The sequence below is a fragment of the Dendropsophus ebraccatus genome, chromosome 7, assembly GCF_027789765.1.
Source record: "Dendropsophus ebraccatus isolate aDenEbr1 chromosome 7, aDenEbr1.pat, whole genome shotgun sequence".
In the NCBI taxonomy this organism is placed as follows: Eukaryota; Metazoa; Chordata; class Amphibia; order Anura; family Hylidae; genus Dendropsophus; species Dendropsophus ebraccatus.
This window is the reverse complement of record NC_091460.1, coordinates 135,423,259-135,450,144: the sequence shown is the minus strand read 5'-3', so window position 1 is coordinate 135,450,144 and position 26,886 is coordinate 135,423,259. Positions and strand designations below refer to the sequence as shown.

Below are 26,886 nucleotides of genomic sequence, written 5' to 3'. Positions count from 1 at the left end.
TGTTACAGAAACAACATGGCACCCTTATTTTATTACCTTAAAGGGGTAGTTCATCCCAAAAAAATTTCTTTCCAATCAACTGGTGGCAGAAAGTTATATAGATTTGCAATTTACTTCTATTAAAAAATCTCAAGTCTTCCCATACTTATTAGCTACTGTAGGTCATGCAGGAAATGTTTCATTTTCAGTCTGACACAGTGCTCTCTGCTGACATCTCTGGCTGAGACAGGAACTGTCCAGAGCAGAAGAGGTTTTCTATGGGGATTCATAGAAAACCGAGACAGAGTTCCAGTCTCGGCCAGAGATGTCAGTAGAGAGCACTGTGTCAGACTGAAAATAAAACAACATTTCCTGCAGGACATACAGTAGCTAATAAGTATAGAAAGACTTGAGATTTTTTAATAGAAGTAAATTTCAAATGTATAGAACTTTCTGACACCAGTTGATTTGAAAGAAAAACACTTTCGCTGAATAACTCCTTTAAGTCTTCCAGTACTGTCCTGCAGGAAGTTATGTATTCTTTCCAGCCTGGAGAGAAGAAGAGGTTTTCTATGGGGATTCGCTACTGCTCTGGACAGTTCTGTATATGGAAAGAGGTGGCAGCAGAGAGCACTGTGTCAGACTGCAGATAATACACCATTTCCTGCAGGACATACAGCAGCTGATAAATACTGGAAGACTTGAGATTTTTTAATAGAAGTAAATTACAAATCGATCTGAAAGGAAAAAAAAATTGGTGAACAACCCCTTTAACAACGAACAATTGCTCTATACTTGAAATAAACACAAGAAGTAGTTGAGTCAAGGAAATAAAAAACGTAGATAATAAAATACATCTTTTTAACTAAAATAAGGAAAACTTACGGGGGTTTTCTGTAAATATACATCTTTTCTCTGTCATGATCCTCCTCTTTTTCCGACTCTTCCGATGATGAAGAAGTAGTGTCCTCTCTCTTTTCTTCGGTCTGGAAAGGAATGCCTGGTGAAAACACTTGTGGGGTGTTGGGGGAACTGAACACGGAATGTGAACCATCACTAATGGATGAGTAATGAGATGGACCATCAATGGTAACTGACAACAGATCACCATCTACCTCCTCTGGAAACTGCGTCAAAGGGGAAAAACATAACAGAACAAACCGAATTATAAGAGCACATATTACTTATAACAGCTTTACTTTGCCGCCATCATGTAAGCAAACATAAAAAAGGGTAGTAGCAAGTCCCAAAGGTTTATCCTATTAACATACAATGATTAGCAAGTGAAAAATGGAAGAAATGTTGTGAATGATGTGGGGATTTCAAAACAGCACAAGGGAACGGAGACCCAGCCACCAAGAGCAAGTATACATGTAGCACTGTAGACGTACAAGATGGTAGACTGATTCATTAGGACGGCCTGAAAATCAAACAGGATCTATTAGTCATAAGAAGTTATTCATGCAAACTTGCAGAACGCCGTACAGCAACCACGCTCATAACCGGTTCACAGCAGCTTTATGGGTATTCTTAGCTACTCAAAAATGTTTAACACATTACAATATAGCTGCAACCAACAGGTACCAAAACAATTTTTCAGTGATAATATTAAAGGAGAAGTCTGGCGAAATTTTTTATTAAAGTATTGTATTGCCCCCCAAAAGTTATACAAATTACCAATATACACTTATTACGGGAAATGCACATAAAGTGCTTTTTTCCCTGCACTTACTACTGCATCAAGGCTTCACTTCCTTGATAACATGGTGATGTCACTTCCTGGATAACATGGTGATGTCACTTCCTGGATAACATGGTGATGTCACTTCCTGGATAACATGGTGATGTCACGACCAGACTCCCAGAGCTGTGCGGGCTGTGGCCGCTGGAGAGGATGATGGCAGAGGGATGCTCAGTGTCCCTCCAGTGCCCTGTGTCCCTCAGTGTCCTCCTGCCATCATCCTCTTCAGCAGCCACAGCCTGCTCAGCTCTGGGAGTCGGGTCGTGACATCACCATGTTATCCGGGAAGCGACACCATTATGTTATCCAGGAAGTGACATCACCATTTTATCCAGGAAGTGACATCACCATGTTATCCAGGAAGTGACATCACCATGTTTATCCAGGAAGTGACATCATCATGTTATCCAGGAGGTGACATCACCATGTTATCCAGGAAGTGAAATCACTATGTTATCCAGGAAGTGACATCATCATGTTATCCAGGAAGTGAAGCCTTGATGCAGTAGCAAGTGCAGGAAAAAAAACACTTTATGTGCATTTCCCGTAAAAAAAGTATATTGGTGTTTTGTATAACTTTGTGGGGGCAATACAATACTTTAATAAAAATTTTCGCCAGACTTCTACTTTAAAATGTGCCTTTTTGTTTTCATAATTACTTGTATTCTTCATAACAAGAACATTTCTGAAACATCTTTTCTTAAAGGGTAAATCAGCAGATTAGACAAATCTAACCAACTGATACATCCCCACCGCAGAGGATGAAGGTATGTCTGTTACCTTTATCCTTTGTGCCGTTCCCATGCAGTTTGTAGTGTAATCCTGTGTCCGGTAAGGACGTTTGGAGCAGTGGGGGCGGGGCTTCCGCCCCCAGAGCACCAATTTAGTCCGCCCTCTGCCAGCCCACTAATAATGATTAGAAAGAGTGGGTCAGCCAGGGGTTGATCTGCGCAAAGGGGGGCGGGACAGTGCCCCAAACGGCCTCACTGGACACAGGATTACACCACAAACTGCACAGTCATAGATATCTAGTAAGAATAACAGAGGGCAGCACAACACAGCGCTATAAGAAAGGATGAAACAGAAGTGATATTTCATGAGGAATACAAATAGTAGGGCAAGTTCAGAGGCAACAAGTTCTGAGGCAACAAGAGGAAACATGTCCTCTTTAAAACTTTGGGTCTGTGTGATTTCTAAGTCACAGAAAACTCCTACATTTGCAGTAAAATGAAATGTGTTAACATTTATTAATAAACAGAGTGTGTTCACCAATTTCTAAGCTGAACCAGCTGTAAATGAGAATAGTTGCTGCACGCTCTGCTTTTTGTTTCACATAACAAAGAGAAAGAGTAACATTTGGATGAAGCTGGAGGACACCAACAGGCAGACAGGTTCTCGTTTCCAAATACCTTGAAATACCCTTCCTCCCAAGAATATCGAGACTGATGATTTAATCCTAAAACTGTATTATTCAACTTCAATTAAAAAAAAATAAAAAAAGGAAAGAAAGAAATAAAATAATGGATTTTAGATAGTAATATCAATAAATCAATGGAAACTAATCACAGCTCTTACACTGAGATGAGATGTGTCCGCCCTTACCTTTCCTTTAGTAAGGATTGCAATTTCTCATGAAATCAATTCAACACAATATCAAAACACCGAAAGGTCTTCATTTAAAGGAGAAGTTTGGTGTGTTTTAAAAAGCTGTCAGCCTGCAAGTATGCACTTACCTCTCCCCATGTGAGCAGCATGAGCGGGACCCCCGCCGGGCTACGGGATCTCCATGTCACGACTGGGCTGATGGACTGGCCGCTCAGCCAGTCAGTGACTGAGGCGGGACGCCGCTCCAGTCACTGATTGGCTGAGAGGCCAGTCCATCAATGGTGACAGGCATTTACCTCCCCGAGTTGTAAAGTCATCACAACTATGGGGAAAATGCCTTCGGGCAGTGGTAACCGCGAGCACGGGGAGAGGTAAGAGCGTATTTGAAATCAATTTCCCCCCTCCCCCTGCAGGCTGACAACTTTTAGAAAACACCGGACTTCTCCTTTAAAAAAACGTTACTGGGTGTCGATACATAGACCGACACGGCGTATGCACTTACTGATAAGCGTCTTGAGATCATGATGGGGTGAAAGGCTGGTAATCTCACCCTATACATCACTGAATAAACCGATTTTAGAGAGAAGCTAAGAAAGGACACATAGGGATATGAACTACTTCAGAATTAGTGGTACCACTGCATACATGTCATATGCATGGGGGTGATTGGTGAATATGAAAGACACTTACTGATTGGCATTGATATTAAACTTTTTCCTGGCTCCCCTTATGCCTGCATTTCATGATGATATACATAAGAACTAAGAAGTTTCCAGAACTAAATAATTACTGTACAGACATTCGCAGAGCTCAAAACATTAAAACTAGATAAACCGACACAATGCTACACCATAGGTGATAGCCCAAACTGCAAGTTGTATAACCACTAGAGATGAGTGAACCTGGAGCATGCTCGAGTCCATCCGAACCCGAACTTTCGGCATTTGATTAGCTGGGGCTGCTGAACTTGGATAAAGCCCTAAGGCTATGTGGAAATCATGGATATAGTCATTGGCTGTATCCATGTTTTCCAGACAACCTTAGAGCTTTATCCAAGTTCAGCAGCCACCGCTAATCACATACAGAACCTTCGGGTTCGGATCGACTTGAACCCGGTTCGCTCATCTCTAATAACCACATAAAAATGTCTGCTGTTACCAGGTGGTCACTACTGAGTCAGCATTTTAAAGAATTAAAGGAAACCTTTATCATCACTTTAATGCTGCCTGAACCATGAGTCACCGGGGTGGCCTCTGGTGGATCCTTCCCGCTCCACTTACCTTGACTGATACAGATACAGTAGAGTTAAAAATCAGACTTGGTGGGTGAACGCATCTAGTTAATGTTCTCTAGTCTGACTGTTAACTCTGTAGTTCTCTCTCTCTCTCTGTTTGGGTATAGGGACAGTTCTAGCTATCCAGGCTGGTGGGCAGGCGTAATCCACCAGGGACCACCCAGTGACTCGTGGTTTGGGAAGCATTAAAGTGACAGTAAAGGTTTTCTTTAATAACTTCAACTATAAGTGATCGAGAGGAAAAACAAATTCAGTGTCTAATTTTAATATACGGCATGGGTCTCCAAACCTCCAGCAGTTACAAAACCACAATTCCCATCATGCCCAGAGAGCTAAAACTTTGGATTTGTCTGTCCAGGCATGATGGGAAATGTAGTATTGCAACAGCTGGATGGCTGCAGCTTAGAGACCCATGATATAGGGTGATTCGTTCTGACACTGGACTGGTGTTGGGGCTTGCATGCCTAAATGTTGTACTTACACTATCCTGAATGTTAAAGGTGACTCTGGGTCCAGCAGGGGAAGCAGCTTCAACACGTATTTCAGGAAGTTCTTCGCCATCTAACCTTGAACTACATAAGAGAAGAAAACAAAAGAAAAATAAAATGTGCCACAAAACCTTAAATTTATCCTTATTTTATTTTTTAGATGAAGTTGCAAAAAACACCCCACAATACTGCAACTTTATTTGTTTGTTTTCACAAGTCAGTACAATCACACAAATATACAATTGATATAGTTTTTGTTATGTTACTTAAAGGGAATGTGTCACCTTCATTTTCTGATTAGAATCACATACCAATATCTGTTCTTTTATTCTAATCTGTTTCTATTGACTTTAATTTTTATTTATTTCACTATTTGCACATTGTTATGGGGGCTGCCATATTGCCTGGGCTGTTTTTTTTACAGCATTTAGTGACTATTAGTGACAAGACTCATGGACATAGATGACAATAAACAGACTCTGTCCCCTTGAGATGAATGTAAAATATCACTGAGCGTACTCTGTGACCTTTGAAAAGCGATTCGCTCATCTCTAGTGCTCAGTAACTCATACTGCGCATGTGTTGGATTTTTCTGGGCCAAGACCATGTACAAGTACATAAAGATACACAAAACACAGTAATCACTGAGCTCAGGGAGATCAGTGAAAAAAATCCAATGAAATATTCACTCAAGAATCTCCATTGATACATTGCCCCCTATAAATTAAAATAAATAAAAAAGGGGTCCGTGGAGCCTCGGTTGTGAATAGCTAGATATCCCTCCAGGGAAGGAAAATGTCTGTTGCCAAGGGGTGCCTCCCAGTGGGGGAATCACCAAACCACCCTGATAGTTAGCCCACTAAGTCCCACTTGGTTTTGAGTATTGGAACATAAATAGGGAAACACCAGGGTGGCCCCTTTTATATCAAAGTCTAACTCAGTGGCGAATATTGCGACATGACAAGGGATTACCAAAGCTAGGCATCCATCCACAGACAGCTGTTACAGGGTATTTGCCCCTCGAGATTGCTGTTTTTGTTGGTCGACTCTTCATTGCTCCCGTTAGCCAGAATCCTGCTCCACAGTGACGAGGGGCAAACACCCCGAAACAGCCATCTGTGAATGGATGCCCGGCTTTGGTAAACCCTTGTCAATACTCGCAACTGAGTTAGACTTCGCCGCAAAAGGGGCCACCATGTTCTCAAGAGACCTTTCACAGATTTAGAATATGTCCAGAGTAAAGAACCCCTGCTCGAGTATCAGTTGGGTACTTTTCTGTTTTATATAATTACAAAAACTTTGTGAAAGTACCAGGTTTCTAGCAAAATACCAGACTGCAATAGTTAACAAGTTACCTTGCTCGGTCTGTTCGCTTTAAAGGTGGTCTTCCAGATGCAGTGATGCTCTTGGATCGATTATAGCTAGGTTTATATCCAAGACCCCATTTATCCTTCAGTGAAGCGGCCTTTCAGTGTGAAATAGAAAAAAAAAAAAGTTACCAACAAGGTACCTTGATATTACACATATATTGGATGGTCGCATGTAATAACTCACCCTCATACTGGACCTGCGCAGCTTCTTCCGAACATCTCTACGGATATCATTTACTGCCACCGACTCAAGGTGCTGATAACGCTGAATTTCCTGGTTTATAGTTCCTTCACTTGCTCCAAGTTTCCTTTAGAAAAAAAATGAAGACTATCTTTAACACTTTTTTTAGCTAGATTATAAATGTATAGCCAGCTAAATGTATAGCACTGTTAGTTTCAAAATAAAAAACATATATTTTTAGATAAACATGGAGGGCTACTAGGAAAGAACGCGTGTCTTTGGTGAAAAGGGGCACCAGGTGTTTGGTGTAAAAGTAAGCCAACTAATCATTGGTCTAAACTTGTACAGTTTAAAGGGGAACTATCAGCAGGTTAGACAAATCTAACCTGCTGATATGTCCCTATTGCACAGGAGATGCTAAGGAGGAAGGTATGTCTTTTACCTTCCTCCTCGGCGTTGTTCTGATGCAGTTAGTCGTGTTCCTCACAGTCTGTGGAGACCGCTAGGAGCACTGCCTGCCCCCATAGCACGATCCGACCAGCTCCATTCATTATCATTAAAAAGGGGTGGGCCGACCGGGGAGCATGCTGGCCGAATCAGCACTATGGGGGCACAAGAAAGGCTCCTAGGAGGAAGGTAAGAGACATACCTTTCTGCTCTGAGTCTCCTGTGCAATAGGGACATATCAGCAGGTTAGATTCATCTAACATGCTGATAGTTCCCCTTTAAATATATGTGCCAGACTTTCAAACAGCCTGAGCTATTGTTAAAATTTTGTTGCATTTATAGACTGTCTAGTCTAAGGGTACTATTACATGGAACGATAATCGGCTAAATCTTCCCTATCCGGCAGATTATCATTCCGTGCAATAAACACAACGATCAGCCGATAACAACGATCATACGTTCAATGTTTATATAGGTTTGGACCTATAATTGTGGGGCGCTACGTGTAATAGCGGTGCGCGGCCGGCGGCTGACGATATGCAAAGTGCATACATTACCTATCCATGGTCCAGGACTACTCTTGCGCTCTGCTTCTTCCCGGGTCCTGCGCGTTGCAGTTCCAGAGCAGCCTGTCTCAGCTGACAGGCCGCTCAGCCAATCAATGACAGGGACTGCCACGGCAAGTGATTGGCTGAGCGGCCTGTCAGCTGCTCTGGAGCTCCAACGTGTGGGACCCGGGGAGAAGCAGAGTGCAAGAGGAGCCCTGCAGCCTGGACAGGTAATGTATACAGTTTAAGCAAGGGCTGCAAGGACATCGGTAACGATGTCCATGCAGCCCTTGTTAAACAATTATCAGGCCGTGTAATAGGCTCAGTAAATGAGTGCCGATCTAGCAGATCGGCGCTTGTTTACAGTTATTATCGGGCCCGTGGTTTATACCTTCTAAGAATTAGACAATGTTGTTCCCCCCCCCCCCCAAAATGAAAGAGTTTAAGACAAAAATATAGATGACACAGTAATATTTAGTGTATATTTAGTTATACAACAGCTATTTTTGAATGCATGGTCTCATTTATAGACCTATTATTTTCAGTGGGAGTCAAGAAACTTAATAAAGAGACCACGATACAGAACAACAAATGCTCTTGTATAGAAAATGAGATTGAGACAACCCTCTCACTACCAACTCACTTGAGATCATCAATAACTTTGGCTTGTTCATTTAGTTCTCGTATATCAACTAGACGCTTGACAAACTTGCGTCCTCGTGGATCTGCGTTCTGGCCTCCAGGCTGCCCCGGACGTCTGTAGTCAGCCGTCTCCTGGAATAATATATCTGGTTACATTTGATATGATGCAAGCAGTAGCACTTACTTTATTAGAACCAATAACCCTGTGAGTTAGGCATGCAGAAATCATCGATTAAGGGTCAATTTAATTCCTTGTGATATTCACCAGTGATCCGAGTTTTGGTTGATTTGATTAAGGTTGGATCATTGTTACATACATTTGCCCATGAGTGAGACCTGCTTGCGTTCGCATGTGACCGGACAGAACTGGAGTCAGATATTTCTGAACCAGAGAGATAATCTGCATTGAATGAGTAACGTTGACGTTTGGGTTTCAGGCCAAGGAGGTGATTTACAAGTCGCTGACCAAAGGTAAGTTTGAGGCTTTCTCCATTTACACAAACTGCTTCTGGGCTCTAAACAGTAAACGGTACGGTTAGTTCTATGTTAGATCCGAGTTCCCACAGAATAAAATAGTTACATTTTTGCAGAGGTTACATATAATTCTTCACACATCTATCTAAACAGATCTATGGGAAAACAGGTAAAGATGTGAAGACGAAACCGATTGCTTTAAAGGGGTTGTCCAGCGAAAATCTTTTTCTTTCAAATCAACTGGTTTTAGAAAGTTATATAGATTTGTAATTTACTTCTAGTGCCTTTTTGCTTGGAGCTATTACAGCAAGCGAATATCAGCCGTAACGGCCAATAATCTGCCAAATACGGCCAATAAGCGCTTGGTGTAGTAGGGCCTTTAGTATAACAAAAGTTCTCATCTCTTGTACTGTATATGCCGTGAAACCGGACAATGAGCACCATCTGCAAATTGCAGCATACTAGAGCCTGAGGTCCCAGCGGTTTTGTTATTCCACTGACTGGCTGTGTTGTTGGAGCAGTAACCAAATGTTGTTATGCCGCGTTAAATACATCAACCAGTGGATATAAAACTGTAACCAGCTACAGTATTCGATCAGCAGAAACCTACTCTAAAAGAACTAGCACAAGTGTGAACAGGGCGCTTAGTAGAGTGAATGTCAGTCTTGTTGCCTTCACTGTAGAAATATAAAAATGTGGTCAGTAATAGGTAAAAAAGTAAATGTTGCACAGCAAATAGGATATGGAGAAGCACCATTTTATATTCAACTACAGCACACTGTGCACAATAATACATGCGGCAGGAACTTACTGCATGGACCGTGGGAGACATGCTGTCAACTTCATCTTCATCTGACAAGTCGGCTATATTCACAGAGTTCAAATCCGCAATGTCATCTATGTCTTCTTCCCCGGTCAGCGTGGTTAGAGTATTGCCGAGAGCGTTAAGCCTTTTACCGATGTTTGGGTCCATGTGCACATCGATACCACACATCTTCCATAAAACATTTAAAGTCCATGTTCCTGCACTGCTGCTTTCTATAGGACAGGAATAAGGACACATTACATGTCTGTAATAGTATACAAATAACTAAAAAGTACTTGATAAATTCTGAAGTTTTAGCACCGCGGTTCTCTAACATGATTATTGGCCACCTATTTTTCAGTAGCGGAATGTAATAAAAACAGCATGTACTGTATTTCATTTAAAAACATGCAACCAAAAACCAAACCACCAACCAAACCATTGGTTTTCCGTAAGCCACATGTGGTTTTGCTGTCCAGTAATTGGCTGCAAGCCACAACAGGTATGTGAACCCTGCCAAAATATTATATTACGTACTCTTACAACCAAGACTTAAAAACCAGAAGAGATTTTTAGTGTGTTATTTACAGTCACAGATGCTGTATCGTGTCCACCTACCTGCAGAAGCCTGTCCTGTGGTCCTGGAGCACACTTCATAAGTTCCATCAGGAACCACACCTAAGAGATGAAGAAATGAATCACAAGACATTGGGGAAGCTGAGCTGTGACTGGTCGCTATGTTATTTATATTCTGTATAGTAAGCCAAGCCAAGCCTTGCAGTTCTCATTCTCACCACCGGGGCTAAAACTAACCTGAGACTTCCTGTTGGGTCTGTGGTGATAAGAGGAGGCTGCTGTAAAGTGATCTGAACAGCATTGCAGCATCATGTGACACCAGTAAATAGAGGAGACAATAGCAGCTTCCTGTGAAATGACCTTTTCAAAGGTCACAGAGCGCACTCAGTAGTGTTTAACATTTAACTCAAGGGGACAGAATTTATGCAATGCTCATGTGATTGGCAACAGAAAGCTGGCATACATATATATATCCATGCTGTCCTTTTTCCCTTTAATTGTTATCATTAATATTGTGTACATGCAGAATTGTATTTATTTATTTTTTTTTATTTAAGTTTTTTATTTTCCAAATAATACATACAATACAGGAAATACAGAACACAGACTTTGTGGAGTCCCAAGGCAAAACAGTACAAACAGGGAACAAGGAGAATTGTATTTTTAATATGACATTACTGCTGCTTCAATAAACAGTTGCTAAATTTAGTACATTAGAGAATATAGACACTCATTTTATGATCTGTCGGATGCCGGGCACTTAAAGTGTGTACACTCGCAGCTTATTACAAATCTGAAGGGTATGCCTGTGGATGTGCCCCTACCCCTACCTGGCAGTAACACACAATAGGGCAGTTTTATGAATACTGTCTAAGGCCGGTTTCACACTTAGTAAGACACAGGCCGTTATGTGACTCGGCCGTGTCACAGTACGGCCGGTGTCAGTGAAGTTCATTCCAGCCTGTAATGCAGTACCGGATGAATGAACTTGAACTTCAGCCCCTGCATCCCAATGCACCATTGCACACAATGGAAAGCGCAGCTGGAGCTGCACTTTCCATTGTGTGAACTGTTTAGAATCAACGGCCGTGATTATTAAAAATTTAAGTTGTGAGAACATAGCCTAAAAGAAAAAAAAAGTAGTACATAATATATCAACGTCATCAGGTCTCTGTCAGTAGTTTAGATACGGCTGTATAAAATCTAGTGTCAGAGACCCTTTAAATAAGAAAACCAATGGCATACTTACATGCATTCATTACTAGATCAGTTCTTACTTCTGGCTTCCAATCATCCCATGAGGTTTCAAAACCATCAGCAAAGCGAATACAGAAGTTTTTGAAGTGCCCTTTGCTCACCAAAGACTCAGAAGAACAGGCTGTGATCAAAGTACTCTCAATTGTAAGAACCAAAGCAGAACCGGTATCAAAGTCAGCAGTATGGTTTGCCTGAGGAGACAAAATGATCACGGCCAATTGTAGAGTTTTAGTGGCATAAACACATACACATTTTTTCCCTCTTTGCTTATAAAGCCCCAACATATTCTGCGGCTGTGTACAGACCCTCAGCATGTACACCAGGTACCAGACACAAAGGAGAGCCAATTCCATAGAATGCCAATTAGCTATTAGTAGGTTGTTTTGACTGTGGAAGGAAACCTAGGCTTAAATCGTTTGAATTTAAAGTGTCACTGTCGTTTTTTGTTTTTTTTCTGGCAGAAATCAATAGTCCAGGCGATTGTAAGAAACTTTGTAATTGGGTTTATTAGGCAAATATGCCATTATCTGCTTTCAAAAAGCCTTTCCCTAGGTCCCCCTCCTCCTCTCTCTCTCATTCACTGCTCATTATCAGGAAATCTCAACTCTTTTACATCAGTCGTGCCCTGTGTAATCTATGGAGAGGGGAGGAGGTAGGAGGGACATTAGTCACCAGCAGAGAACAAAGGATTACACAGCGGGAGCTGTGTGAAAGCCGGTATTCAGAGGTCAGTGCTGACTTCAGAGGAGATAGCCTGGTGATGTAGCTGTAAAATAACTCTGTTGTCCTGTTTTGGTGCCTCATCTCCCTCCACCCCTCCCCTCTCCATGAGAGAACCATGAAGACAGGGGGGAGAGCTTCAAACTGCTTTCTCATGATAAAAATGCATTTTTCGGCTAATAAACCCAATTACAACGTTTCTTAAAATCGCCTGTACTATTGATTTCTGCAAAAAAAAATATAAACAACAGTGACACTTAAAGCGATAATCTTTCCGTGTGTGCGCAGGCAACAATTAAACGACTAACGGAAATTTGTTTGAGTGTCGTTGATCGCATCTTTTGAGCTGACCATAAAATCATTGTTAATCATTCGCACATCTTTCTGTGTTTGTATACATTGTTTGTTTCGCCGGGATCAGTAGGAGTATAGAGTATACAAACGATCATAACTAACGACCATCGTTCTGTGTATTATGGTAAATTTCAGGTCGTTCGCAATTGTTTATCGTTAATTGGAGAAAAAGAAAAAATTGCTTAGGCACAGCTTGCCCTACGTTTTTTATATGCATCTGTTTTGGTCCAATTTTTCATTATTAAAAAAAGAATCAAAAGGCAAACGGGATTGTTTATCGTTAACCTGAAATCGTTCACAGAACGGTAGTCGTTAGTTACGATCGTTACTATGATCGTTATTGCGATCGTTACTATAATCGTTTATTCCTTCTGATCCCAGAAAAAGAAAGAACAATGTGCAATTACACTGAACGATTAGTGAAAAAACGCTGAACTCGAGTGAACAAACGTGGAATTACAGCGAATGATTAGCGAAGGATTAACGATAATTTTAGGTTCAGATCTAAATAAACGATCAACGACATACAAAAGATTTTTCGATCGTTGCAATTACACGGAACGATTATCGTTTAAATTTGAACGATTTAACGCTTTTTTGCAGGATAATCGTCCCGTGTAATAGGGCTCTTAGAGTTTGTGTGCTCTAGAAATTGTTTTAAAACAAAACCACCAATATGAGCCTGTGGTGTAGACCTAACTGTTTAGGATCACAGATAGTCTCTCCATCTTTCATAGGAAATAATTAAAGTGACTCTGTACCCACAATCTCCCCCCCCTCCCCAAACCAATTGTACCGTCAGATAGCTGCTTTTAATCCAAGATCTGTCCTGGGGTCCGCTCGGCAGGTAATGTCCTAAAAAACAACTTTTAAGCTTGCAGCCCTGTGTCAAATTGGCGTGGCCTAGAGTGTCTGTGCCCTAACCTAACACCGCCTCTCCGTCCTTCCTCCCCGCCCTCTTTACCATTAGCAATGCCCCTGGGTAGGATCTCTCCTAATCATCATCACTCTAAACACTGCACATATGCTGGATGGTTAAGGCCCATGTGCAGTGATCAGACAAGTGATGAATAAGAGAAATCCTGCCCAGGGGCATTGCTGATGGTGAAGAGGCATCAAGGAGGGACAGAAAGGCGGTGCAAGCCTAGGGCACGGGTACTCTAGGCCACGCCAATTTGACACAGGGCTGCAAGTTTAAAGGCTGGTTTTTTTTTTAGGACAATAACTGCATCACCTGCCTAACGGACCCCAGGACAGATCTTGGATTAAAAGCAGCTATCTGATGGTACAAGTGGTTTGGGGGGGTCAGATAAGGGGTACAGAGTCACTTTAAAAACAATAACTGTTCAAACATCCCTGGACGTAAATAATCACACATATACACCATGTAAGAATTCTTCTAGCCTGTTCACATACCGGTGGGGCGCTGGTGATGGGTAAACATATACCCAGATCATTTACTGTTAGTTGAAGAAAGAGAGTTCCCAGAGCCTGTGCAGATGTCTGCTGAATCCCTGGCAGCATGTCCACCACTTCCTTAGTTGCCATGTGAATATCTTTGTTTAGTGCCAGGCGCTGTTCATTCCAGTTATCATACGCTGCCTTGTAATTCAGCCAAAATAGCACAGCTTAAAAGAAGTAATACAACGTGGTTAAAATTTTGAGGGTAAGCGTTATCATAATGAAGAGTCAGACGACTTTTTAGTAAATACATTTTAACATTCTGTGCGCTATCACTGAAATGAGAACATAATGGCAAAATGTTAAAGAAAAACAAAAGTACAGACCCAACAGATGAGGCGATAACGGCATATTACCCATAATGTAGTTTAGGCAATTATCTGTTATTGTATCGTACACAATTGTTATTGTCTGTATACAATGAGAGTCCTGACTGGACTGGAGCTGTGACTTAGTGCTGAAAGGAGGGAGCAGGGAAGCACACAGAGAGGTTCTGACAACACTGCCTGTGACGTTATAAGAAATAAAGATGGCGGTCTTATACATTGCAATCGGTGAAGCAAGGTCTTGTGAGCACTAGACTGCCACTACAAAGTTCAATGAGCACCAGAGGAACAGACAGTATAGCGGTCCCGGCCAGTGACTGGCTGAGCGGCCTGAGGGCGCTCTCTCTGCTCAAAGAATCGACATGTCATTTCTTTGAACGAAGAGCCACGGAAGCAGAGGAGTGCCGGCCGTTCCACTGAAACAAACTGCAGGCAGGATCCCACCGATGTCTCTCAGCTTTTGCGACACAAATGTGGCACACATTTCTCTGTGACTTTTAGGTATTTTTGGTATTTGTGATATTTTGAAAGAACAAACCACACACAAAAAAATTAAGCTGGTAAAGTGGGTGTGCCCATGGTTGTTTTACAAAACCCAACAAATTATTGAAAAAAAAAAAAAAAACTGGCATCGGGGAAGCACTGCAAGGTAAGCATGGGCCCTAAATTATTTTCTGTATACTTGCAACTATGTATAATGTTTGTTTAACACCTACCTCTGTCAAAGGCCACAGGCTGTGCGTAGACTATGGGCCGACTTAGAGTAATAAGTACTGCTTCTCTGCCTGTTGAACCACTGATCTCCTCTTGGAGAGCATTACGCAAGCCAATGCGAGTTTTAAAATAGGCAACTTGATGAAAATCTGATCCAGCCTCTTCATAAACCTGTATGGGTCACAGCAAACAATTACAATGTAAATAAGGTAAGAGAGGAGAGACATATGAAAAGTTTTGGTTGTGGTCTGAGTATTCAAGAGAACGAGTCAGGGGAAGTATGCCCACAGCGCCATCTAGACGGACTTTCAATGTAAGTCTATGGGATCCATTTAGGTCGCAAGTGGGGATTGGGGTGACAGCACTGGAACGCAATAACGTCACCAAGATGGCGGTGCTTCACGTTACAGCACAGAGACAGAGGACTAGGTGAGGTATTAGATACAGACTGCAAAGGGAGTCTGTATCTTTATAAATACACTAAGGGACACATACACTTTTTATTATAGAGACACCTAAAATTAGATAATAGGTTCTCTTTAAAGGAAAACTGACAGCACGGATATTCATATATCCCTGTTGCCAGTTTTCCATTGCCAATCACACGAGCAGCGCATACTTACCTTCCGTGCTGCTCTGGGATCAGTCATGTTCCTAAAAAATGTTCTTTATCCCCATGGTGACAGTGTCACAGAGGTATGTTTTTAATACTGTCCATGCCTGTCCAGGCATGTTCAGGGCAGGCGCAGACCCGTGACACTGTCCGCGTGAGGATAAAAATAGTTTTTTAGGAACAGGACGGATCACAGAGCAACGAGGGAGGTAAGTATGCACTGCTCGTGAGATCAGCAATGGGAAAATGGCAGCACAGATATATGCATATCGGTGCTGTCAGTTTCCCTTTAAAAATTTATGAAAAGTTCTATATAAATGAACAAAAGATTAAACTACGTGATGACTTGATCAGCAAAAAATAAACTTTTCAGAGGAATAAAAGATGGTATAAACATTATGGGTAAAAAATATTAGTTCTCCATTCAAGAGGTCTATTTCCAAAGAACAAATACATACGTGTTACTAACCAGATGGGCATGACACACACAAACACGAACAAACAATCAAGATATAAACAAAATGTAATGGATATTTTTTTGGGGGAAAAAAAGGAAAATAAATTGACCTGATGCTTCACAATTTGTCCGAGAGCCAAATTCAAGTCAACCTGACATTTTCCAAAAAGCTTCAAATAGCTGCTGCTTCCGGGCATGGCCTTTGTTTGAATCCGATTTGACAATTCCAGTTCTATTAGTCCTGTCTCAAATCTGACCGCTCTCATGGATGGAGTCGTAGCTGTCACTTGGATGCCCTGAAAATAAGACATAAATGAAATATGACATATGAGTGTTCACTGTTAACATTCAAGCTGTCATAGTACAAAAAAAAAATTATAATATATATATATATATATATATATATATATATATATATATATATATATATATATACACACACACACACACACACAAAGACTAACACCAGTAATATTGTGTAAGATATAATACCCTAATACAGCCAAAGGCTGTCCACGCATGATGGGAGTTGTGGTTTTGCAACAGCTGGAAACCCGGGCTCCCTACCCCTGTCCTAAAATATAATGAATAGCGTGTGCTTCCCCACACAGTAACAATGTACAATTGAACAGGATCTTCCTTTTTAAAGAGTGCCCAGCAGCATAAACCATAAAAGACACAATTGTTCTGCTAATATAAAATGACAGAGCCAGTGGTGTTCTGTCTCGCCCCGAAACCCTGAGGTTGCTGTGATAGTCAGCCTTGTATTTTGATCGTGAAATCTGAATAAATATTTCCCTTAAAGGGGTTATCCACCCCTGTCCCTGTGTGCGGTATTACAACCCAGTACCATTCATTTCAATGAAACGGAGCTGCAAAGCCCTACACCCAAAATAAGGACACATGTGGTGCTATTTCTGGAAGAAAGTAGCTATGCTTTTCTAATCCTGGATAACCTCTTTAAAGTGACACTGTCCCCCCCTTTTGCATTATGACTTCTCTACGCAGGTGTAAATGGTAAATTTTACAGTTTTCATACCTTATTTTATATTATACGACATGATCCTTGTTCCAGTAAAAAATTATCTTTTATCATCTGTGGATTGTGCTACCTGGGCGGCACTGCCCACAACGCCACCGTTGGCCCCGCCCCAGTCATCGGCACATTGGCTCCATCCCTCGACAGCCATTGGAACAGGCCAGCCTAAAGGTCTAGACCCCACCCCCTCAAGGTCAGCCCATACCAATGGCCGCTGAAGGGGCGTGGCCTATGTGACGATGACTGTAACCACTGCTACTACCGAGAGTAGCTCATCTCAGGAGTGACAGCCGGCTCAGCCAATCACTGATTGAGAGCGGACAGGGCTGTAGCCAGTGATTGGCAGAGCTGGCTGAGACTCCTAAGAGGAGCTGGTCTCGGACATTAAGGCGGCTACAGACAGTGGGGGATATCAGCAACAATCGGGGAGTGCATAGAGGAAAGCATATAATGTTTGTTATGTTTTCTTATATGGCAGCCAGATGTAAAAAATGTGCTAGTGCCCGATAACCTATTCTATCTTAGAAAACCATGGCTGCTTTCTTCCAGAAACAGAATCACTGTTGTCTGGAGGTAAATAGTATGGAGGTGAATAGTATACACAAACACCTGAGTTTTTATTCTAATCATGGATAACCCCTTTAACTGGGTAAATCACTGTGGGTCCTGGAATCCCAATTACCCCATTTAACCTGCCCAATTATACTTTAATGCTGGGGGAATCATTGATTTTTTTAATTCCCTGGAAAGATTTTGGAATTTTTTAAAAAACCTGCATAGAACAAATATGCACCATTTGAAATTAATACACTGTAGGATGTGGGCATGTCCTACTGTAATTTGATGGGACATAAAGGGAAAGTTTTTGTAGGGCTTCACAGTGTCACTGTCGTTATAACTTTCAAAACCTAAATCAACAGTAGATGTGATATAAAGCAAGTTTGCAATTTACAGTCATTTTTTTTTTAGTTATCATGGAAAACACGGCACTTCCTGTGTTCTTACCGTTTCTTTTTTTCAAACACTCTAAAACAGGAAGTCCCATGTTTTCCAGGTCATCTGTATGTCTCTCTGTACTGGCCGGGACTTCATGTGTTTAGTCTCTTTTTTTTTTTTTTCAATCAGCACAAGACTAAAAACCCTTCAGGAGACTGGACCTGGATTTCTGGTAAGTATAGCTTTGTTTTACAGCATGACAACAAAAAACTTGCTTTATATCACATCCAGTGTTGATTTAGAAAGTTTTAATGACAGGTACAGATTAAACTTTACAAGGTCACTAAATCGGCCCTTTTAATGAAGGGTGCATATAAGACGTTTTTAATGCAGTGGGGGACATTGCACTGACTGGATGCCAGAGGATATCGGTGCCGTTCAATAGCTTGAGCTCTATTGTGACTACAGCACCTTCAGACTGACTGGCCCCAGTGACATTATGCGGCATGTACGGTAAATGACATGAAATTTAAAGGACATACTTTAAAGCGCAGGTTGAGGGAATAAAGGAGGATTTTTGGTTTTTCTCCATCGGTTGTGCCGTCATGTTCATTCCAGAGAGGGATTGGCTGCTCTCCACCTGAAAAAAGGTTTAGAACATGTTATGTGACAATACTACTTTAACAAAACTAATGTCTTTTAGGGTTATTATGAATACAGCAAACCCATGGTGATTTCTTTTTTTTACAACAGAACATTATACCAATACCCTATACTGTGTTTTAGGTAATTTATTAGGGACTTTTACTATTTAAAGTGTTCTTTTCATTTGCCAAGAATTCAACTCTGTACTGCTGCATCCCTGCGCACTTCCTGGTTTGGCAGGGGGGAGAAGGGGGTCGGGTTGTGAACATTTATTGTAAAGGGTCATACATTTGCGATCGTTTATCATTAGTCGTTCATTGTTAAAAATCGTTCCGTGTAATAGGAACAGACTATAAACAGAGATCAGGTCATAAAGGAAAGCCTGAGATTTTGCATCTTTTTAAATCCATTCCTGGCTTTGGCTTCAAATCTTTGGCAGATAATCTTTCTATGTAAATGGACCCTAAAGTACAGTAATAAAAGCAGAATCCACCTAGAACAATGGAGAAAATCACCAAACCAATGCTGAGGTTTCTAAATATTTCGGTTCCAAGGGTCAAATGCATCTGGATGCTAATACACATAGTTAGAAAAAGTCAATAAGCTTATGGTGAAATGGAGCAAGCATTACATCTCCCTCCTGGGCCGCATAGCAGCGGTTAAGATGTCTATTCTCCCTAAATTACTGTACCACTTTGAAACCTTACCAGTTAGGGTCCCAATGCATGAACTTAAAGCCATCCAAGCAGCCATGTTTAGATTTATATGGGACGGGAAGAGACACAGAATCCCTAAATCCGTAATGCTGACTAGTAAGGTCCAGGGCGGCTTGGCAGTGCCAAATGTTGTACAATATTATTGGGCCACCCACCTACGGTGTATTCCCTCATTGACTTCCTATCATGCTTATAGCAAATGGATGGCCATAGAACGGAGATGGTTGGCCCCTATCCATCCAAATTCCCTCCTTTGGCTCCCTAACCCGGACATTACCTTCCCTGACCCACTCCTGGACCCTATCCGACATACTAGACAAATTTGGCTAACATGCTCCACTAAATTTAAACTTTTTTCCCCACTCTCGCCCTTAGCTTCATTCCTCCTTACCCCCGCATTTGCCCCAGTTATGGAGTCTGTGGTGGTCCGGACATGGGGAGAGCGCAATCTGTTTCAATTTGTGGACATTGTCAATCATCTCACTCGTACCTTGCTATCTTTCGCAAAAAACATGGACTCCCTCTGATGGAGCAATTCACATACTTACAGCTACATCACTTTATGACCACCCTGTTGGGGTCCACCCCGGTCTCCAAGCCTACGGCATTCGAACAGCTGTCTAGAGCTGGCCCCAATGGGCAAGGCCTGATTTCTAATATTTATAAAGTACTGGGCTCGCCTGTAGACGACACCCCGACTCGTCACAAGTACATGGTGAAATGGGAGACAGCCCTGGCCAAAACCATCTCCCCGGAGTGCTGGGGGATCATATGGGAGAGGGCAGCTAAATCATCCATTTGTACCGCCTACAAGGAGACCCAGTATAAATTGCTTATGCTGTGGTACCACCCCCCCCCGAATTGCTTAACAAATTGAATGCCTCCATTTCCCCTCTGTGTTGGCGATGCCTGAGGGGAACGGGAACAGTCCACCATATCTTTTGGGACTGTCCGAGCATTAAGCCTTATTGGTCCACCCTTTGTGGCACGATATCTACTATTATACAGAAGCCTTTTCCCTGTGACCCCCTAGCGTGCCTCCTCAACCTGACCCCAAGAACTATTGGTAAGAAAGCTACTAAACTTGTATTGCAACTACTGACAGCAGCTAAGACCTTGATAGTGGAAGCAGACCCTACCGCCCCCACTGGCGGACTTGGTGGCTAGAATAAAAGACATGAGAACTTGGACCTCTTGGACCTTGGACCTCTTTGAGGCGGTGTGGTACCCGTGGGATGCTTACTGTACACAGCAAGGCTATACCTGAGGGAGTCTGGACCGCTACCTTACCCCCCTCCCCTCCCCTCCCCCTTCATGTCTTGTCTTGTTCTGTTTAAGCGCACCATTAGTAGAAAAACTAATTCACAAACCTGAGACTTTCTGTATGACTTCGTTGACTTCTTTCATGAAGACTTTCTGTACAAATACCAAGTGGTTCAGTAGGTCAGTAGTGAGATTGTGCTCAAAAGACCCAACCTGTCATTGAGATGGACAATTTATTAATACTTAGGATTTATTATTCATTTCAATAATAGTGACTAAAGATATTTTCCCTGTTATGGCAGAAAAGTAAGTGCTGGAAATACAAACACCATAAACCTATTCATGATGAGGGGGTCTCAGTCCTCAATGCCCAGAGCAATATGTCACACTCTAAGGGTATCTTCACACGTACCAGATCCGCTGCGGATTCTGGTAGGGTGAAGTGAATGGGTCACACACCCACATTTTCATTCCGCTGCCAGTATGTGGTCCAGCCTCTTTAACCCCCTGCATCCCCCGGCCCAGAGCATACATTACCTGCTTGGCACCACGGCTGTGTGTGAGGCTCCTGGCTTCCCTCGCTCCTCATCAGCCGATCAGTGCACGGCAGCACACAGCCGCGCACTGATGGGGACCAATGGGAGCCGGGAGCGTCACACAGCCACAGTGCTGAGCAGGTAATGTATGCTCCGAGCCGGGGGCTGTGGGTGGCGGGATGCAGGGGGTTAAAGAGGCTGGGTTACATATTCTCAGTGGAATGAATATTCCGCTACGGATATGTAACCGCCATAGACCTTCACACTACATGGATCCGCAGCGGATTTTGCTGCAAACTCGCAGTGTGAAATCCGCTGCGGATCCGGTACGTGTGAAGCTGCTTTAAAATGTTGCATCCTAAAGGGGATTTGTGTTTGTTACAGGGTCTACCCATCTTTTTTTCTTTTGTTGAACACATTAGACTTTCAAAATTGAAATGGTTATCTTTTTATTGTGCAAATGTAAGGAAAAGGGGCAAAAGCAAGAAAAAATACACTTTCTTTTACTTTTTTTTTTATTATTTTCTAAGCTTATTGCTTCTATTTACAATATTCACTTAAAAATGGATCCACTAATGTTCACATGGTTTATTTATTGGTAAATGCATCCTGAAGTGTAAAAAATATGCTTTTATTACACTACAAAATGCACCTATTTTACACCTGTAACGCATTTCCCATTAAATCACATTGAATTCAATGAGAAAATGCTGCACACTTAACATGCCATTTCATTTCCACATGTAAGCGACTTGCCACTTTTTTGCTGTGTATTGATGACCTTGTTATCACTGTAAAGGGAAATTGAAAAACACGTAATTTTTCTCACCTCAGCCACACAACGCAAGTAGTTTCCTTGTAGATAGTAACCCTGCTTAGCAGGTAGGTCATCCATACTCCAAGCCTGATCAGAATAATTGTCATGTTCTTCCATGATGTATTTACCATGCATAGTGACTGGTGGGAGATTGAGACTTGCTGATGGGGGAATTGTAGACATATCTGTAGGGGATACCTTTGATGTAAAACGCAACCTGTGATTTGGCAGTTCAAATGTAAACCTTGTTTGGGCACCTAAGACAAAAAAAAGGAATAAAAATTTAAAGGCAATAAATCACATCACAAATGACAAATGGCAATAAATCAATCACATTTATAAATCACCCCATTTTTTCCCAGATGGACTGTGTGCTCTGGGGATAGCAGCAGCGAGGGGTTAAACACCATAACATAGCACAGGAGTAATATTTCATCTGAATTTAATGTAAGTAGTTTATAAAGACTGAAGATAAAAAAGGTAATAAATTGCTGTATATAAGATACCCTTGTATACTGGTTTCTACCTGTCATTCCATGACTTCTCATTCTTCCCATTTTGTACTCTGCTTTAAGGGATGGTAGGAGTGCAGCTCCAATAGCAATCCCATCCAACATAGCACTGAACTTCAAGACTATAGGCTTCTTTTCCAGGCCCTCTGGGAGCTGGGGAAACACATTGGTTTCAATGGGAGTTTGGTTCACACTAGTGGGGGTCTTTTCAGAGAGTAAGGGAGTGGCAACGTCCTCCTTTGCTGGGGGCACTCTGTAAAAGAGATAGGATAATAAATGATTAGAAAGCATTTAATGATGCTACATGTAGAATACCTCTATGAAGATATGTATTTTTCTAGAAATTAGAATCTAAGGGCCCTATTACACGGCCAGATATTAAAGTGTCATTGTAGTTTCAATTTTTTTTTTTTTTTTGCAGAAATCAATAGAACAGGCAATTTTAAGAAACGTAATTGGGTTTATAAGCCGAAAAAATGCATTTTTATCATGAAAAAGCAGTTTGAAGAGAGATGAGGCACCAAAACAGGACAACGAAGAGTTAATTTACAGCTACATCATCGGGCTATTTCCTCTAAAGTCTGCACTGACCTTTCTGACCTATGAATACCGTTTTTCAAACAGCTCCCACTGTGTAATCCTTTGTCCTCTGCTTTCTGCTGTGACTAATCTCCCTCCTCCCCCTCCCCTCTCCATAGGTTACACAGGGCTCTACTGATGTAAAAGAATTGAGATTTCCTGATAATGAGCAGTGAATGAGAGAGAGTAGGGAGGGGGGGGAGGGAACCTGGGGAAAGGCTTTTTGAATGCAGATAATGGCATATTTGCCTAATAAACCCAATTACAAAGTTTCTTAAAATTGCCTGGACTATTGATTTCTGCAAAAAATGAAAAAACAGTGACACTTTTAGGTGCAAGCAAGCGCCGACCTGTCAGGTCAGCGCTTGCTTGCTCCTCGTTCCCTGCTCGTTGTTGGCGCTATTATGCCCACCCGCAGCGACTGGGGAGGAGGGGGCGCGGGGAGTTGCGGAATCTTTAGATCGTCCGGATGGCCCATAGAAGATAGCAGCAGTCTGCTTACACCGATCCTATTGCAGAAGTGATGGCCAGCAGACCGTGGCTATGGTTGTGGTTCTTTTTGAACATGTTCAAAGACAACAATCAGCCGACAACTTGCATGTTGGCTGATCGTTGCCTTTGAACTTCGCCAAATCGCTTGGTGTAATAGGGCCTTAAGTCTACTCCACTAATAGATTCTGTTCTTGCTCTCCAGACTGGAAAGAATGCCACTTCCTGTAGGACATACAGCAGCTGTTAAGTACTGGAAGACTTGAGATTTTTTAATAGAAGTAAATTACAAATATCTGGCACTTTCTGGCACCAGATGATTCAAAAGAAAAATTTTTTTGGGTAACCTACCCCTTTAATTTGTGTTTTCTTAAACTTGCTTTTTTGTTACGATACATATTCCAACCCTTTATCATGTGCACAGTGCCCTAGAACCAGGGGTGCTGCTCTAAAAATAAATAATAATGGTAATAACCAATGCCCATCTAGTGTCTTACACAGTGGATGGCTGACGGATAAGATCGGAGATCTGCTTGGAGAGCTGGTGAGAACTGCGGACCATCATGCTGTGCAGAGTTGCCGGGTGCTGGGGGATATTTATGCTGATTGCTCCTACTTTGAAGACAGCGGCGTTGCTCGTCCTCAGGCCTCTCTGTGCACTATAAAGGGCTTGGGATTTTGCAATGCTGCATTTTACCACAGTCCTGTAAAAAAAGAGACAGATTTAAAAGACGTTAATAGTGGACGTCCTTGTAAGTATAAGCCACAGTAAGATCAATGGTATACTTTCACACTGACACATGCATCACTTGACAGTCATGCTCTTGTTTGCTTGATTTTAGACATGACGGGGGGCAGGGTGCTCCTCTCTTAGGGTATGTGCACACTTCGGAAATGTGACGGAAAATCTGTCGCAGAATCCACGTTCATTCTTTGGACAGAGAGCGGAATCCGCCCGTGCATAGAGTGGAGTCTATGACACAGACGGAGAAGCACCCGCTCGCCGTAGTTCGCGAGCGGCGGATTCAGCAACGTATTTTCCGTCACATTTCCAAAGGGTGCATATATACTAGGGGTAGGGAATCTTGGCTCTCCAGCGGTTACAACCACTGGAGAGCCAAGGTTCCCTACCCCTGGTATATACTATGAATATGGTCACAGAAAAAAAAACACAGAAAGATCATCACGTCCATTATATCCATTAAACCAGACCCCCACCAATATCGAAGGAAGGCCACTGTACATAATAGACAAAACAAAAACACCTGGCTAATGTGTATCCAAAACATATGGCCAACAGGGGCCCAACAATTAAGAAAATCCCCCTGCCTCCCAGACTTGATAATGGGGGTCTTGTTTGTTAATTTATTTATTCTGTTTGGCTAAAATACTTACCTAGACACAACATCTCTGGTTTTACCAAGTGTCCTAGAGATCCATGTGCACGTGCTCATATCACACATAAATATATTATTGCACCTAACTTTATACATGCACAGAAATGAAACGTTAACAAGAGGGGGAATTACTGTAAGTACTCAAATCATCACATCACAAGATCACAACAACTGAACAAGTAATGATCAGGACATACAGAAACTCTTGTTTGGCTGTGCTTGTTGGAGATGTAGGAAAATCCTCCAATCTAAAGATGAAGGTTCAAGAGAAAGCAAGAAGAAAACAAAAAAAGAAATCAAAGAAATAATCAACCATCCATGCAAAACCAGCTGAAAACAAAACTGTAAACCCAAGAAAAAGACTGAGCATAGATCAGACAGTCACAAGGCTATGATTGTTCATTCACGCCTCGTATAGCATCCTGGCAGCTACTTACCATACAATACATAATAAGGAATTAAATTCTATTCCTTAAAGGGGTTGTCCAGCGAAAAAAAAAATTCTTTCAAATCAACTGGTGTCAGAAAGTTCTATAGATTTGTAATTTACTTCTATAAAAAAAAAATCTCAAGTCTTCGAGTACTTATGAGCTGCTGTATGTCCTGCAGGAAATGTTTTATTTTCAGTCTGACACAGTGCTCTCTGCTGACATCTCTGGCCAGAACATCATTTCCTGCATGATATATAGGAGATAATAAGTACTGGAAGACTTGACATTTTTTAATAGAAGTAAATTACAAATCTATATAACTTTCTGATATCAGTTGATTTGAAAGAAAAAGATTTTCGCTGGACAACCCCTTTAAGGTTAACAGTATTTTTACCAAGATGATACCAACAAAACTCTCTTTTCTAGATGTAATTAGATTACGGTGATTGTGTATCCAGAAAAAGATGGGTAAAGTTGATCAGGTGTACTCTGCTGGATTCACCTCTGGTCTTGTATTGACAAACTGCATAAAAAATACTGCAGTACTGTAAAAAAAAACAAAAAAAAAAAACTAAACAAAAAACACTGTCTGTAAATCCACCCTTATAGAGGTCTCAAATCCTATAAATGCTAATTATAAAGGAAGTGAGAAACTGGGCATACCTTGTCCATCTTCTCTCTCTCCATCCTCGGCTTAGGAAGCTACTGCCTAGAGTATTTGATGGAGTATGCCCATCAGGGATACTTATGCCATGTCCACAGTATACACCATATGTGTCCCCTTGACTCCGAGAATAACCTAAATAGCTAGCTCATGGGGCTACACCATTTGTACAACTCCAATTACAATCAATGAGAGTTATGAAACTTGTGTAATTTGCCATTTTTAGCTGTTTTCGGCTTCCTGACATTTCTGGCAGTCATAAAAAGTCCAGAAGGGGCCAGGGGGGCTACATTATAAAGATAGGTGATGTGTGGGGAAACTTATGGCATATACTGTGGCTATGCCATAGCGTAGGTGTCCCAGATGGGCCTGATTTCACTTATACAAGTATTGTTACTATCTGATTATTGCCCATGTTAAAATAAAAACTTTTACTTTAAACGGATGTCAATTTTCACATGTTACAACGTTCATGTACTGTTTTTTTTTTTTTATTTATGTGAAAAAGAACAACCGGCATTTGATAATGACGCCCATAAATAATTATCATTACTTACAGCAGTTATTATAAAAACAATGGTCGGTATTTCACCTAAAAAGATATTATGTTTTTTTAAACTAAGAAAAATAATTTTGGCACAAAAACATTTTTACAAAGTGGGAAAAAAAATAACAATGCAGATAATTATTAATGTGTATAGCTAAAAGATATCAGAAATTCACAACAACCTGGAAAAAAAAATCAATGACAGAGGAAAATCCTCTATTTTTGGCCACTGTGAAAAAAAAAGACGAAAGGAACAGATTGCA

The 26,886-nt window shown here is 41.5% G+C and overlaps 1 protein-coding gene across 11 annotated transcripts in view; it reads right to left on the bottom strand.

The window, feature by feature from the left end:
* The window catches only part of BLTP1 (bridge-like lipid transfer protein family member 1), a 197,891-nt gene that overhangs the window by 34,691 nt on the left and 136,314 nt on the right, over positions 1–26,886 (bottom strand). For 5 of the 11 annotated variants that reach the window (XM_069978550.1, XM_069978552.1, XM_069978555.1 and 2 more), the window contains exons 49-66: positions 24,082–24,288; positions 22,531–22,769; positions 22,017–22,261; positions 20,759–20,864; positions 18,570–18,667; positions 16,163–16,348; positions 14,985–15,153; positions 13,898–14,109; positions 11,400–11,598; positions 10,193–10,252; positions 9,581–9,807; positions 8,613–8,810; positions 8,297–8,427; positions 6,662–6,785; positions 6,463–6,572; positions 5,101–5,191; positions 3,130–3,195; positions 865–1,106 (exon numbers count right to left, since the gene is read on the bottom strand). In XM_069978550.1, coding sequence (XP_069834651.1) covers positions 865–1,106; positions 3,130–3,195; positions 5,101–5,191; positions 6,463–6,572; positions 6,662–6,785; positions 8,297–8,427; positions 8,613–8,810; positions 9,581–9,807; positions 10,193–10,252; positions 11,400–11,598; positions 13,898–14,109; positions 14,985–15,153; positions 16,163–16,348; positions 18,570–18,667; positions 20,759–20,864; positions 22,017–22,261; positions 22,531–22,769; positions 24,082–24,288 — 2,910 coding nt within the window. The remainder of the gene's footprint in view (positions 1–864; positions 1,107–3,129; positions 3,196–5,100; positions 5,192–6,462; positions 6,573–6,661; positions 6,786–8,296; positions 8,428–8,612; positions 8,811–9,580; positions 9,808–10,192; positions 10,253–11,399; positions 11,599–13,897; positions 14,110–14,984; positions 15,154–16,162; positions 16,349–18,569; positions 18,668–20,758; positions 20,865–22,016; positions 22,262–22,530; positions 22,770–24,081; positions 24,289–26,886) is intronic. The other 6 variants (XM_069978562.1, XM_069978559.1, XM_069978553.1 and 3 more) reach the window with 5 other exon arrangements.